Below are 14,317 nucleotides of genomic sequence, written 5' to 3' on the forward strand. Positions count from 1 at the left end.
GTCCATGATATAAATACCACATTTTCTCTATTCAATTATCAGTTAATGGACACTTAGGTTGATTCCATATCCTTGCTATTGTGAATAGTGCTGTGATAAACATGTGAATGGTATCATTTTGATAGAATGATTTCTGTCCTTTGGGTAGATACTCAGTAGTGGGATTGCTGGATTGAACTAGTTCTTTGAGAAATCTCCATGCACTTTCTGTAGAGGTTATAAATAATTTACATTCCCACCATCAGTGTATAACCATTTCCTTTTCTCTGCATCCTCACCAACATCTATTGTTTTTTGGCTTTTTGGTAATGGCCATTCTGAGTGGTGTAAGGTGGTATCTGATTATGGTTTTCATTTGCATTTCTGTGATGATTAGTGATGTTAAGCATTTAAAAATTTATTTAATTGGTTTCATGTGGCACTTATTTTTCTGCATTTTGTTTTCTTTCCCTTAACTTTATTTTCAAAATTCATTCATACAGATCATGTTCATTAATTACAGCCGCTGTGTGGTGTTCCATCACATGAATACACTCCTATTTGTTTATTCATGTGCCACTGATAGGCATCTACATTGTTTTCAATGTTTCATTATTACAGACACACTATTGTAGAGAAAATCCTGGAACATATCTCCTTGTGGTAACATATGAGAGTTTCTCTTAAACAATGTTCAGTGTTTTCAGAGATTTTTGTTTTGTTTTGTTTTGTTTTTTTGAAACAGAATCTCTGTTGCCTGGATTACTAGAGTGCACTGGTGTTATCAAAACTCACTGCAACCTTAAACTCCTGAGCTCAAGCACTGTTCCTGCCTCAGGCTTCCAAGTAGTTGGGACTATAGGTGCATGCCACCATGCCTGGCTAATTAAAAAAAATTTTTTTTTTCTGTAGAGACGGGGTTTTGCTATGTTGCTGAGGCTGAGAGCTTTTTTTTCAAACCACTGTGGATACATATTTTATAGTAAGACCCAGTTCATGTATGAAATAAAAGTTTATTTTAATACCTGCCCTTGCTATAGACACTCTATTTTCTACTCTATTGCATTCTGTTCTATTTCATTTTTGTAAAATGCTGGACATGACCCACTAAATTGATTTCATGACCCACAAATGGATTGAAAAACAATACTCTAAGAGTGCAGTCCTCAACCCGGGGCTGCCGACTGGTACTGGTCTGTGGCCTGTTAGGAACAGCAAGAGGTGAGCAGCAGGTGACTGGGCAAACGTTCATCTGTATTTACAGCAGTTCCCCATCACTCACCATCCCCCCTCCACTGCCCCAGGGTCTGTGGAAATATTGTCTTCCATGAAACTGGTCTCTGGTGTCAAAAAAGTTGGAGACTGCTGCTCTAAGGTATATATCTGGAAGTAGGCTTTCCAGGCCAAAGGGTAGGTGCATCTTTTTTTTTTTTTTTTTTTTTTTTTTTTTGAGACAGAGTCTTACTCTGTTGCCCGGGCTAGAGTGCTGTGGCTTCAGCCTAGTTCACAGCAACCTCAAACTCCTGGGCTCAAGCAATCCTCCTGACTCAGCCTCCCGTGCAGCTGGGACTACAAGCATGCGCCACCGTGCCCGGCTAATTTTTCTATATATATTTTTAGCTGTCCATATAATTTCTTTCTATTTTTTTAGTAGAGACGGGGTCTTGCTCTTGCTCAGGCTGGTCTTGAACTCCTGAGCTCAAATGATTCCGCCTAGGGGTAGGTGCATTTTTAACCTGATTAGATATTCTCAAGTTCCTTTCCAAAGTGGTTGTGCCAGTTTTGCAAGGTATGAGTCCTAGTTTCTATACTTCCTCACCAAGTCTTAAAATGGTGAAACTTTTAGTATTTCTGGTATTTTTAGAGACAAGAGTCTTGCTCTGTCACCAAGGTTTGAGTGCAGTGGTACCATCATAGCTCAGTGCAGCCTCAAACTGCTGAGCTCAAGGGATCCTCTTACCTCAATAGGACTGTAATGCATGCACCACCACGCCCAGCTAAATTTTTTATTTTTATTTTTGTAGAGTCGAGGTCTCGCTATGTTGCCCAGGCTGGTCTTGAACTCTTGGCCTCAAGTGATGCTCTTGCCTCAGCCTCCCAAAGTGCTGGGATTACAGGTGTGAGCCACCATACGTGGCCAGACTTTTAGATTATTGATATTCTGATACATGGGAAATAAATCTCATTGTCAGTTTAATTTGCATTTTCCTGATTACTAGAGAAGTGGAGTGGACTTTATTATTTAGATATTTAATATATAGATATTATCATTGGTCTTTTGGATTTCTTTTGGGAACTATTTATACCTTTTGTCCATTTTTCTGTTGACTTGTTTATCTTCTTTATTATTATCAGTTTGTAGCAGTCCTTCACAAATACTAGAAACCAATCTTTTCCAGATACACATGTGGCAGATACCTTCTCCCTAGCTCCCTGTCACTTGTATTTTAACCTTGTTAAATATGTGTTTTAGACAGGAGTTTTTAATATTGATTAGAGTCAACTTTATCAAAATTGTGCATTATGACTTCTGCTTTTTCATAATTTCATTTTTAAAATTCTATCTTAAGATCATAAAGGTACTATATTTTTTTAAAGCTAATTTTGAAGTTGGTTGTTTTGTTTTCATTTTACAACTCGAGATCTTTAATTCACCTATTTATTTTTGCCCACTCCTTTTCTGTCTCCAGAGATTTTCTGGGGCTCGCTATGTGATTCTTCACCATCTTTGGCACTCTAAGCATCTTACCTCCTCCCTCAGAGTCTTTCTCCTGGAAGAAGACAAGGGGAATATGAATGAGGCCTCAGGCTTAGAAGATTACCTCCTTGTAGGCCTGTAAAGAAGAAGCAAGTGGCAAAGGTGAGGTAAAGGGCCTCATCAGGAGGAATCTCTGCAAAAGATGATGCCCTAGGGTGGTTCTTCATCCTCATACCACAGCCTGGGGATCCTGGAGGAAGAGTTGTTTGTGGGGAGAAAAAAAAGAATGTCTCAGAAGGTTGGCCCTGAAAGGAACAAGGTACAGACTTCTGATAGAACTTTTATGTTCTGTGTTTAAAGCCCTTCCACTCTACTTTCTCATTTTACCTATCTTCCCTACCTGCAAACCTGGGCACTTTTTCTGTGTTGCACCAAAAGATTGTGAAACTGAAGCATAGGGTTACACAAAAGTTGTCATGAATCTAAGATTAGATCCCAGGTCTCCTGACCATTAAACTGAAAAGTTTCAGGACAGTCTGCCTGAAACCAGTTTTTTGGGGTTTTTTTTTTTGAGACAGAGTCTCACTCTGTTACCCAGGCTAGAGCACCATGGCATCAGCCTAGCTCACAGCAACCTCAAACTCCTGGGCTCAAGCAATCCTTCTGCCTCAGCCTCCTGACTAGCTGGGACTACAGGCATGCACCACCATGCCCAGCTAATTTTTTCTATATATTTTTTAGTTGTCTGGCTAATTTCTTTCTATTTTTAGTAGAGATGGGATCTTGCTCTTGCTCAGGCTGGCCTCGAACCCCTGACCTCGAGTGATCCTCCCACCTCGGCCTCCAGAGTGCTAGGATTACAGGCATGAGCCACTGTGCCTGTCCCTGAAACCAGTGTTTGGGAGACAAATTTTAAAAGGAGGTTAGCACCTCCAGAGGAGATATATTCCAAAGTTACAAGAAGTAGCCTTTGATTTTCATAATTGCAGTCATCAAAAAGCATTTATCAGTACCTGTTTGTTAATGGGCAATTAAGGTAGACAGTGAATTAATTTACAATGTATTGTTCATGAACATGGTTTCAGAATTTATAGTGTATAAAAATTAATAAAACAGATAAGCAAAGGACTTATCATGTGACAATAAAAAGGTAGACCAATCCAGACAGTAGACAGTAATTGCTGTAGACAGTAAAGAATTCACATCAAACAGAAGTCAGGGTAATTCAGGGATAAGGGCACCATTAGGTGAAGAGCAGTGCCTAGTAGGGATTGATTATAGGGGGTTCCAAGGTCAGGGAAAGTCAGGGATCAGTCAGGGAGGGCGGGCCTCTTGCCTTCTGACTTCTCCCACCCTCTTCCACCCTCCACACATGTGCCCCACCCCAGGTTTTTCCTCTTGCCATCAACATAACCCTTGCTAAGGCCTGAGATCAGAGGAATTTTTACTTTGTGCTAGTCAGCAGGAACCACCCTCAGGAGCCACTTTGTGCTGCCTGGCACGTCCACAGCAATTAGAGCAAAAGGACAGAGTAAGGAAACTCTTTGAGGAAAGTTCTCCTCACCCAGCCTTGCAGGGTCATGGAGCGCTACCATCAGTGTTGATGTTCACTGGGGCGGTGGGGGGGCACCGTTCCACCAGCACCACTGCCTGAGCTTCCCCTGCAGTCAGTTCCTATCGGAGACAAGAAGCCCTTGCCTTGAAGTACTGTCAATTTAGGTACATTTGCGCATTCAGCAGGACTCCTAAGCGTCTTACCAAGCTCAATCAATATTAGGAAGCTCCCAGTGATTTTGTAGTTTGATATTCTCAGAAAAATTGTTTTAATGTACCAAAAAAAAAAAAAAAACAGTTCACATGCTTATGTACAAATGCTGGTATTTATGCTAATGAATGTACATGTATTGTTTCAGGGAAGTTATTGGCCCTGTCTCAGAGTCTTGGTACTTGCCGTTCCCTCTGCCTGAGTTCTTCCCCAGATATTCATATAACTTGCTCTTTACTTCAGTCAGATTTATGCTTCAAAGTCCCAAAGCGAGGTCTTCCCTAACCATCCCTTCTGAAATAGTCCTTATCTCCCACCTCTGGCTCTTGTTGCTCCATTTCCTGCTTTTTATTAAATAAATTTATTTTTTAATGGAAGTTATCACTCCCTGACGTATACTTATGGACCAGTTATTATCTATGTCCCTCACAGAATGTAAGTTTTTACAGAGTAGGAACTTTGTTATGTCTTGATCATTGCTATATCCCAGTGCCAGAATAGTGGCTGGCACATAGTAGAGCCTCTATAGTGGATTTGTTAAATGAATGAAAGTAAACGCAACAAACATGTGTTCGTGTGTCCTTATGCCAGTGGTGTATAATGACATTAAACAGAAGAGACTAACAGCAAGATGAGTAGTGTCCTAGACTACAGAAGTCTTTCTGTACTACCCCTTTTCAGTATTGGAAACTCAGTCATTCTGAATTTCTGACCCTACCCTTTGAGAAGACTCCCCCACCAAGCTGCTTTTCAGTGGAGGTGACTCATATAGGCCTGACCCCACACCCTACCTCCAAGGATCAGCTTGCGTCCCAGGCACCCATAGCCACTGTTTTTGGTTTGGGACTTGGCTTATGACCGTAGGTAGTAAATAGCCCTCCCTGGGACTTTTGCTGAAGGATAGGAAAAGAGATAATCTTCCCCTGCTATCTGCATGGATCAAGTCAGCCCAGCCCAGATGGTGGCCGTTGTGGTATCATGCAGGAAAAAGACCTGCCTGAATAAAACCCCACCGGTTCTAAAGCAGAGAGCAAAGAGTAAGACAGAGTTAGAAAGAGACAGTGACCTGGTGGTACTATCTGGGTCCCCAGATTCAACCCTGCCCAAGGCTAGCTGTATGATTGGTTTTCCCAGTTATGTGAGTGATCCAGTTCTTTTTGAGCACAACCAGTTTGAATCAGGTTTCTATCCCTGGCAATGGAAAAAACAAAATAAGACAAAAATCGTACCTAGTACAATTTAGCAGTATAATTTGTACCACATCAATTTTCATTTGTTTACTTAATAACATATGCAGACTTTGACCTAAAACTTACATTTTTATAGTTCACAAAATAATCTTGTATATACATATTACTTAATTTTAACACAATTATGTGAGGTGAGGTATATATTATTCTTTTAGTTGATTGAACCGAAGCTCAGAGAAATCAAGCAATTTATCCAACATCCCACAGCTAATAAATGGCAAAGCAAGAACTCTAATGTAGGTCTTTTGGCTCTGAATTCCAAGCCTATTCTGCAGCTCCACAGCTGCTTTCTCAACTATTTGTACAGTTTCTTCATGAGTGTGTTTTCTGTTTCTCTTAATAGAAGAGAAGCTCACTTAAAGAGAGGTCATCGGTGTTTGCCTTGAGTCTCTCTTTTAGTTTCTAAGGCAGCTTCCTGGAATGAGTGGAGCTCAAAAGGAGGGAGTCGGCTTTCACTGGTGATAAGGTTATAGAGTTTGCCAGACCTGCTTTCTCTTGTTAAGGAGCTCGTAATCATCTGACTGAAATAATGCAGGTGTATTACAGTGGTGTTTTTCCACTTTTTTTGACTGTGACTCACAGTAAGAAATATATTTTACAGCAACCCAGTATACACACACACACACACACACACAAACAATTTTTTTTTCTTTTTGGTTGGGTTCAGACAGGATCTTGCTCTGTCACCTGAGTTAGAGTGCAGTGGCATCATCATAGCTCACTGCAACCTCAAACTCCTGGGCTCAGGCAATCCTGCCTCAGCCTCCCAGCATGCTAGGATCACAGGCATGAGCCACCATGCCTTCACCCCCGCCCCATTATGTCTGTGGCATTCTCTGGTATTTTCTATTCTATTTTTTTAAAATTCTGGTTCTGACCCTCACAATTAATTTTATAGGTGTTGAGACCCAGTTTGAAAAGCACTGTTACAGGTCATATTTATGTAGAGTCAAATCTAAGCTAAAGTTTAATCACACAAATATTAATATTTGAGCACTTATGATGTGCCAAGTATATTGCTGAGTATATTGTCTTCTAGCACCATCCCTCATATCTCCTCTGCATACCAGGTCTTCAGCTGCGTTCTAGGAACACCATATCATATACTATCAAGTTGTAAAACTATGCTAAGGACATAAGAGAATGACTGACAGGGAAAAATTTTTTTAATAATGAACTCAATCCATTTGGTGTATTTCAAAGGTGCAATACTTCATTTATCAGTGAAAGAAGTTAGAAATTAACTTCCAAAAAAATCAGCAAATGGCAAACAAATTTCCTTGAAACTCACAGTCACATGTATAATAGTGCATCCTAGAAAAGAGGAGGGGCAAGACAGGTTCCACCCACTTTCATGAGTTTCATCAAATACTGGATCTACTCAAGGGTGGAGAGAAAAGGCAACTTTCAAAAAGGAGTATGTTATTAAATGGGGCATTTACTATACTACTTCCTAAGAGCACCAGATGGGGAACCTGTTTTCTAAACTAGATCTAGGAAGTAGAATGTGGAATGAATCCATCTTCCTCCCCTTAAAGGCTGTCCACTGGTTAATGAATTTAAAAAACAAGACTAAAAAACAAACCCCACACACACTCTCCCCAAAAACAGAGGAAAAAAAACAAAACACTAAGATGTTCCAGATTACTCTCCAGAGTGGAACGAGGGGAGCAGCTTCAACAATTCGAATTAGTCTGTTACAGAGTCATCACAAGCATATCTTGCTATAAAAAAAAAACAAACAACAAAACAAAAACTACTACTGATCACTTTTCTGACAATACACAATTACTCAAAATTAACTATTATTGGGAGGGGAAGGGGGGGCCATACCTATGGGCCTCATCTCACATGAGTGCATGTGGGTAAGTGCAGGGTATTTGTCATTATTGCAAAAACGAATTTTAATTTTTAATCTTTAGTTTGATTTAAACATTGCTTTTAGTATGATGCTGACACCAGCTGTGCAGAAAGGGCTCTGGAGAGATTTCATAGCAGCACACACCTGCGGCTCTTCTTCAGTTCTGGAGGCTCCAAGGCAGCCAATATTGCTTCATCAAATACATTCTTTAGGACTTTCTGTGTGAGTGCAGAACACTCCACATACTTGACAGCCTTTAGGTCACGGGCCAGCTTTTCAGCAGTCTCTGGAGTAATAGGCTTCTCTTTGTTCTTGGCAAGTTTCTCAATAGTAGAGGGGACATCTCTGAGATCAACTTGGGTCCCGGCCGGGCGCGGTGGCTCATGCCTGAAATCCTAGCATTCTGGGAGGCCGAGGCGGGTGGATCATTTGAGCTCAGGAATTCGAGACCAGCCTGAGCAAGAGCGAGACCCCATCTATATCAAAAATAGAAAGAAATTATATGGACAACCAAAAATATACAGAAAAAATTAGCCAGGCATGGTGGCACATGCCTGTAGTCCCAGCTACTCGGGAGGCTGAGGCAGGAAGATCACTTGAGCCCAGAAGTTTGAGGTTGCTGTGAGCTAGGCTGATGCCATGGCACTCTAGCCCCGGGCAACAGAGTGAGACTCTGTCTCAAAAAAAAAAAAAAAAAAAAATTTGGGTCCCGACAAGCAAGAAAGGAATAGTTTTTGGACAGTGGTGAGTTATCTCAGGCACCCACTTTTCTTTCACATTTTCAAATGAGGATGGAGACCATTGAAAAACAGACTAGAAATACATCACTAGAAATACAGTGAATGATATAAAAATAATGTATAGCTTTCTTCATGAAGCACAAAATTGAGTGGCAGAAATTAGAGGATAAGCTCAAGTAATTAATAAAAGGAAAACTGTGAAACAAAAAAGCACAAAGGTACAAGAGCATAAGAGGTTACTACTATGAGAATGAGGAAAGGCTCTAAGGAGCAAATTGCATTTGAATTAGTTCTTGAAAAATGAAGATTTGAGTACTCAAAGTGTGGGTAGGGTTACCAGCAGGAGCCAAGGCATAGGGTCCAGAAAGCCAAGTGTGTTGAGGAAACAGAATATGGAATTCAACAGGAAGGAGGGATTTACATAGTAGAGAGGTGGGAGGTGTGGTGCAAAGAAGGCTGGAACTGTGGTGTGGGGAACCTTGAATGTCAGATGAAAACTTTATTCTGTATTTACATGTGCTAAGGTGTGTAAAACAGCTTCTACATTAGCATAAGGTAGGTACTCAATGAAGAGAAGCCTACTTCCTCTTCCTTCTCCTTTACTCTGGAAGCAATAAGGAGCCACTGAAAGTTTCTAAGTGGGGAAGAGGAGTGATCAGATTGATCAGAGGGAAGCTGCAGTTGTTAAGAGTGGTGGAGGAAGCAGGAAGGTGGCTGTGGAAACAGAAGGGAACAATTTGTGTAGCATTATTTGATGTGCAGGAGGATGAAAAGTCCATGGGTTTGAAGGCCCAAGACTGGGAACATGGGGAAATTATAGGAACCTGCTGGTTTGGGAAGAGAGGAGGGTAGTCTGGACTACACCAATGTTGACTTTCCAGCTGGATGTCCAGGGAGAAAGTCCAACAGGAGTTGTAACTAGGGAGAAAGGCTACAGAGAGTGGCATTTGGGAGTCTTCATCAAAAAGGTGAAATGGTGCCATGGCTGTGAAGGGAGGTTGCCATCCGTGGGGTCCTCCCTGAGGATACAATCGTGAACAGCAGAAAGTGCTGGCCCTCAAGGAGGGATATAGACCAATAACCAGCAAGAGCAATTCAGTGGGATGGTGCTATGGAAAGGGAAGAGCACAGCACAGCATGTTACAGGACTACATAGAAGACGTTCCTCACCCAGACATTGGGGTCATGGAAGGATTTTTGGAGGAAAGAACATCTAAAGTGAGACCACAGTGGTGAGTAGGCGTTAGCCAGGTGAAGGATGGGCAGAGCAAGAATGTTCCAGCATAGGCACAACATGTAAAATGACAGGGAGGCAAGAGAGAACACTGGTGCATTTGGGGAGTTAAAAACGTATCGCTGTGAGGCTGGTATTATAACCATTTCAGAGGAAAAAATGAAACACAAGGATTTAATAACTTATCTGTTATGGTTTCCCAGATGGCTACAGCTGGAATTCAGGTCTATTTTCCCCTTAAGAGATTGTTCTCTCCATTACTCCATCCTGTCCCACGAATGACTCCGATGCTAGGTGGGTTCCCGTGTTATTACATGGAAATTGCAGAGAGATTGTATAATATTATAAGAGGACTAAGGCTTGAACCTAAGGAATACCTGCATTTACCGAGTAGGAGGAAGAAAAGTAGCAGATGAAAGATGCAGAAAAAGAGCAGTTCAAAGAGAACTACCCAGAGAGCATAGTATGATGGAAGCCAAAGAAAGAACTGTAAGAGGATCAGCGTAACAGGGCAAATATGGAGAAAGTGGAAGAGTTGTTTGGAGTGTAGATGGCTAACGATGATCTCTTTTAGCCAATAAGAAAGTAATTTTCAGAGTAGATCAGAAAGGACAGAGAAATAAATGAATGGTAAGGAGGTAGAGGGAGTGCAGATCATGTTTTTAGAAACTGTCATTTTGGGTTAGTGTTACAAGTAGGAAGCCAAGCCAACACTGAGACAGAGGCAGGAAGTTTACTGGGTAGTGATCTTGGGATCAACACTGAGGGAAGAGAAGGAGGCAAGGCTGGGCAGGAGAAGTTGAGCTGCGATGCAGAAGGAAGGCCTAGCCAACCTTCAGAGAGGTCCCAGGTTGGGCTAGGAGGGATGAGTTTTTACACCCCCACATAGATCAGTCAATGGATGAGGGCTGCCTGGAGAGGGGACGTCACCTGACAGCTGAGGGCTGTCTGGCAGCAGCACTCTCAATCCCAGTGGCTGGGGCAATAAGCCTTTCATTCTCAAAGGGGGGCCTGGGATGAGTGTTCCAGCATTTCCCACAGGACAGTTTACAAGACAGGCAGAGTCAAGAGAGGAATATTTTAAGGATAGACAAGACTCAACTTTGAAAACAGGTACATAAATATAAACAGAAATATCCTATTATTTATTGCCCAACAGCCATAACATATAACAAAAGGAATAATACATTTATGGGACATCTCCTATGTATCTGGCCTTTGCTAGCATCAAGTATACTAAGATAAGAATCGCCCCTACTGAGAAGGTCACAATTTAGTGGGAGAAGAAAGCACAAAAACAACAATCACTGCAAGGGACTGTGCTTATCTTATCTGTGTTTGTATCTGTAGCACCCAGCCCATGCTAGGTACATAGTGGGTTCTCAATAGAGTCATGAGTCTCAGTCAATGGACTGAATATATGCCGCTGGTGGCTTCCTATTTAAATAAAAGGCACACATGTATATTAACATCTATACAGAAATGGGCTGGCTGTTGCGACAATGTGGAATTTTAGTGGGTCTACATTGATAAGATTTTATGAAAGAGATAGAGCTAGATTGGAGTGGAAAGGAATTGTTTTAGGTGTCCAAGATGGAGGCAGTATGGTGTGGGAGTTGAGTGCTGGCTCCTGAGTCTAACACATTTGTGTTCAAAGCCCGGCTTTGCCCCTAACTAGCTATGTGTTCTTACGCAAATTACTGACCCTCTTAAACCTCAAATTCTAATTTGCAAAATGAAGATAATAATCGTTCCTGCCTCATGCGTTTATTGTGAGGATTAATCCATGTTTGTGGAATGTGAAATGCTGTGTTTGGTACATGACAAGAATTCTGTTAACATCAGTTCCTCTGAGAAGTGGGCACTAAGAAGACAAAAGTGCAGTGTGTGTGTGTTGGGGGAAACAGGTGACTAAAGGAAACAGTGGGGCTATGGTAGAGTCTAATTGTAAAATCCATTCTTATTTTTAGAATTCCTAAGCTCAAATAGGCCTTTTCCCTCCAAGACCTCAGTCAGGGGTGATTTTACAGGTGCTTCTATTTTTCCCTGAAGGGGGACCATGTGTCCCCCACCACCCAATCTTCAGAGACAGCTTTGCCTTAGGCAACTCATCTGATGTAGAACAAGGACAGGAGAGAGGTCAGGTTGTAGTGATAAGATTTTCCTGCCTGAGAGAAGCCTGAAGCAAAGACATCTTCATCATGAGTCCTGGGCAGAAGATCCCTAGTTCCTTCCTCTGACTCAGTGATTGTTCTGTATAGGACCAGAGCCGCTTGCTGGAAGCCTACCTTGCCTAATTTGCATTCTTTCTATTCTAAGGTGTTATGTTTTTATGGTACAAAGCAGATTTTCCTTAAAACTGGAAAACTGCCTGCCACCTGAAAGTCACAACTGCTTTCTACTCTCCTGTATCTCACCCCACTCCAGTGCCTTGTCTTTTCAGGTTTGTCTTCTAATTCATTTCCCTGAGGCAAATTTTCCCTATTCTTTCAATTCCCCTCCTCCCAGAATGAGAAATTCTGGGCTTGCCCTGGATTTCTTTCTTGCAGTCTCAGGGTTTTTTCCTATCTTTTTCTTTTTCATCAGGCACCGAGTCCTGAGTTTGCCTGGCTCTGTTGTCTGCCTGTTGTTCACTCATTGACCAGGCTGATGCCAGCAGTTCCTTCAGATCCCAAGGGATAGACAGGGCGGCATTTTCATTCACACTCTGAGACTCCTCGTAATTGCATCAGTGCTGCACGTACCTATGTGGAAAATACATGTGGACTGTCAGGTGTGGCGTTAATTGGTTTCACCTTCTGTCTCAGAGGAGCAGGGTCCTAGTGCACTTGCACCCCTGGTACCAGTGCCTGAACCAGCTTCACTCTACGGGGAGCTGTGAAGGGAAGTCTTACTCTGCCCCTTTCATCCACTGGCACTCCCAGGCCCACTGCTAGCTCCTGCTCCTGCCAAATGGGACAGAAATGAAATCTTGCAATAAAAGTTTTTGAACTCAACAAATTGTTAATCAATATCTAGGAGTGGCAGATACCGATGCTTCCCTTTTCATGGCAGGTCAAAGATGAAATTTGATTATGCTTTGGTGGGTGTGGTTTGCCTCTGGAAATTCAATTGCCACTCTTTACTAATGCTGTGAAGCTTAGAGAGCCTAAAGTCCCTGCCCTTATTTATGCAAGGGAGGTGCACCTGTCTTCATTTATAAAGGAGCTGGCACCAGGAAAAATCAAACCAGTTCTGCACCATGGGGAAGAAGCAGCTTAAGACGGAGGTAGCTCCACAGTGTGAGCTAAGTAAGTAGCCGGCAGGTATGCAACAGCCCAGGGAAGCTGCCCAGCTGAGCACACCTGGAAGGGTCACAAGAACTGCTCCCGACATTTTATTTTTAGCAGAAACTTTGTCAAGCCTTTCTGAAACTCCACAGATGCGTTGTAGATTCTCAGAACTAATTTGTGCATTTTCTTTTCTCTCCAGGAGAAATTCTGTATGGAAACTAACCTGCTCCAGGAAGCAGATGATGCTGGGCCCAGTTTTGTTTTTGTATTTGGTTTGATTTGGGCTGGGAGTTTGTTTTTACTTTGCACTTTATTTGTATATTTCTCTTTATAGTTCACCGTCCTTTCCTCATATCTTGGACTCTCTTACTAATTAATATTCTCCTAGCAGTTTTTTACTGAAGAAAGAAGCTCGGTTATCTTTAATGCTGTAAACGGTGGTGGTAGTATGTCTAAGAATTTTTTGCTAGCTTTAAATGGCATTGTAGGAAATGAGGGTGACTTGTCAGACCATTTATTCTCCCCACTTCACCAGTTTGACAGGCATCTTCAAAACGAAAGTCTCCGGCTGGTTGTGAGGTTGAGGCTGGGGATGGAGTGAGATTGCTTTTGGCTAGGTAGGGATCAAGTCTCAGGAGAAGTGAAGCTGCTAAGTGGGAATGGAGGAAAACAATTTACAGCTGGGGCTTGGGAGTAGCACAGCTGAGGCAGTCGAACTGGCTACACTAGCTAGCCAGTTCCTCCCAGGTGTGGGGTGCTTTTGGTGGGGCGGCAGATACTATGATGTGGCTCTGGGGGCGACAGGAAATAGTCCTGCCGGGTGGCTATACTTCATAGGGTGGAGCTCTACCTGGTAGAGTTAGGCCTCCAGAAGAAAAGAACTTGATTGTCAGTACCTGACATGAGGCCGCGGCGAACTACGGCCAAGAGTTTTCTCTGTCCTCAGGCCGCCGCCTGGTGGGAGCTTCCAAATCCTTGCGCCCTGTGAGTGGGACCAGGGAAAGGGGCGGCCCTGTGGGATGCAGCCCCGGCCCAGACGCTACGGACCCGCCCCCACCCCGACCTTTATGTGGGCGGGACCTCGTGTTCGGTCGGCTGGCCAATCGTACGGCGGCGGGGGAGGATCCAGCCAGTAGGAATGTGCGGCTGCCGTCCTGTCGGCCAATCGCCGGGAGGGCAGGGGGTTGGCCAGCTTGGCGCAGGCTTTGGTGATATGGAGCCGCCGGCGCAGGGGCAGCGTGTCGGGTGGTTGCGGACTTGTTAAGGTGAGGGGCAGGCAAGGTCAGGGGTCACGGCACCCGCTGTTTCCCAGCAGGCGGGGAGGGGCGCAGGGTAGCTTGATGGCTGGCCTGGGATGAGCTGCGGGGCTGGTGTGGGGGGCACCGGCGTTCGGTGCGGGGTTTCTAGGCGAGGTGTGGGCAGCGAGGGCCTGAGGCGCGGGGCGCTGGGTCCAGGGGACGGATGAAGCCAGATTATTTGAAGGGAGCCCGATAGGAGGTCACCGGGAACGGGGGGTGC

At 43.3% G+C, this 14,317-nt stretch overlaps 1 protein-coding gene across 8 annotated transcripts in view; it reads left to right on the forward strand.

The window, feature by feature from the left end:
• The first annotated feature begins 2,801 nt into the window (after window positions 1–2,801).
• The window catches only part of LOC123640372 (natural resistance-associated macrophage protein 2), a 51,611-nt gene continuing 40,095 nt past the window's right edge, over window positions 2,802–14,317 (forward strand). For 3 of the 8 annotated variants that reach the window (XR_006735960.1, XR_006735961.1, XM_045554917.1), the window contains exon 1: window positions 12,592–12,817. Coding sequence is in view for 2 of the 8 variants with exons in the window: in XM_045554917.1 (XP_045410873.1) it covers window positions 12,769–12,817 (49 nt within the window). In the remaining 6 variants the exon portion in view is untranslated. Of the gene's footprint in view, window positions 2,840–2,971; window positions 2,997–12,590; window positions 12,818–13,995; window positions 14,065–14,317 lie in introns of those variants that run through there. The other 5 variants (XM_045554921.1, XM_045554920.1, XM_045554924.1 and 2 more) reach the window with 4 other exon arrangements.

Source organism: Lemur catta, chromosome 6, assembly GCF_020740605.2.
Source record: "Lemur catta isolate mLemCat1 chromosome 6, mLemCat1.pri, whole genome shotgun sequence".
NCBI lineage: Eukaryota > Metazoa > Chordata > Mammalia > Primates > Lemuridae > Lemur > Lemur catta.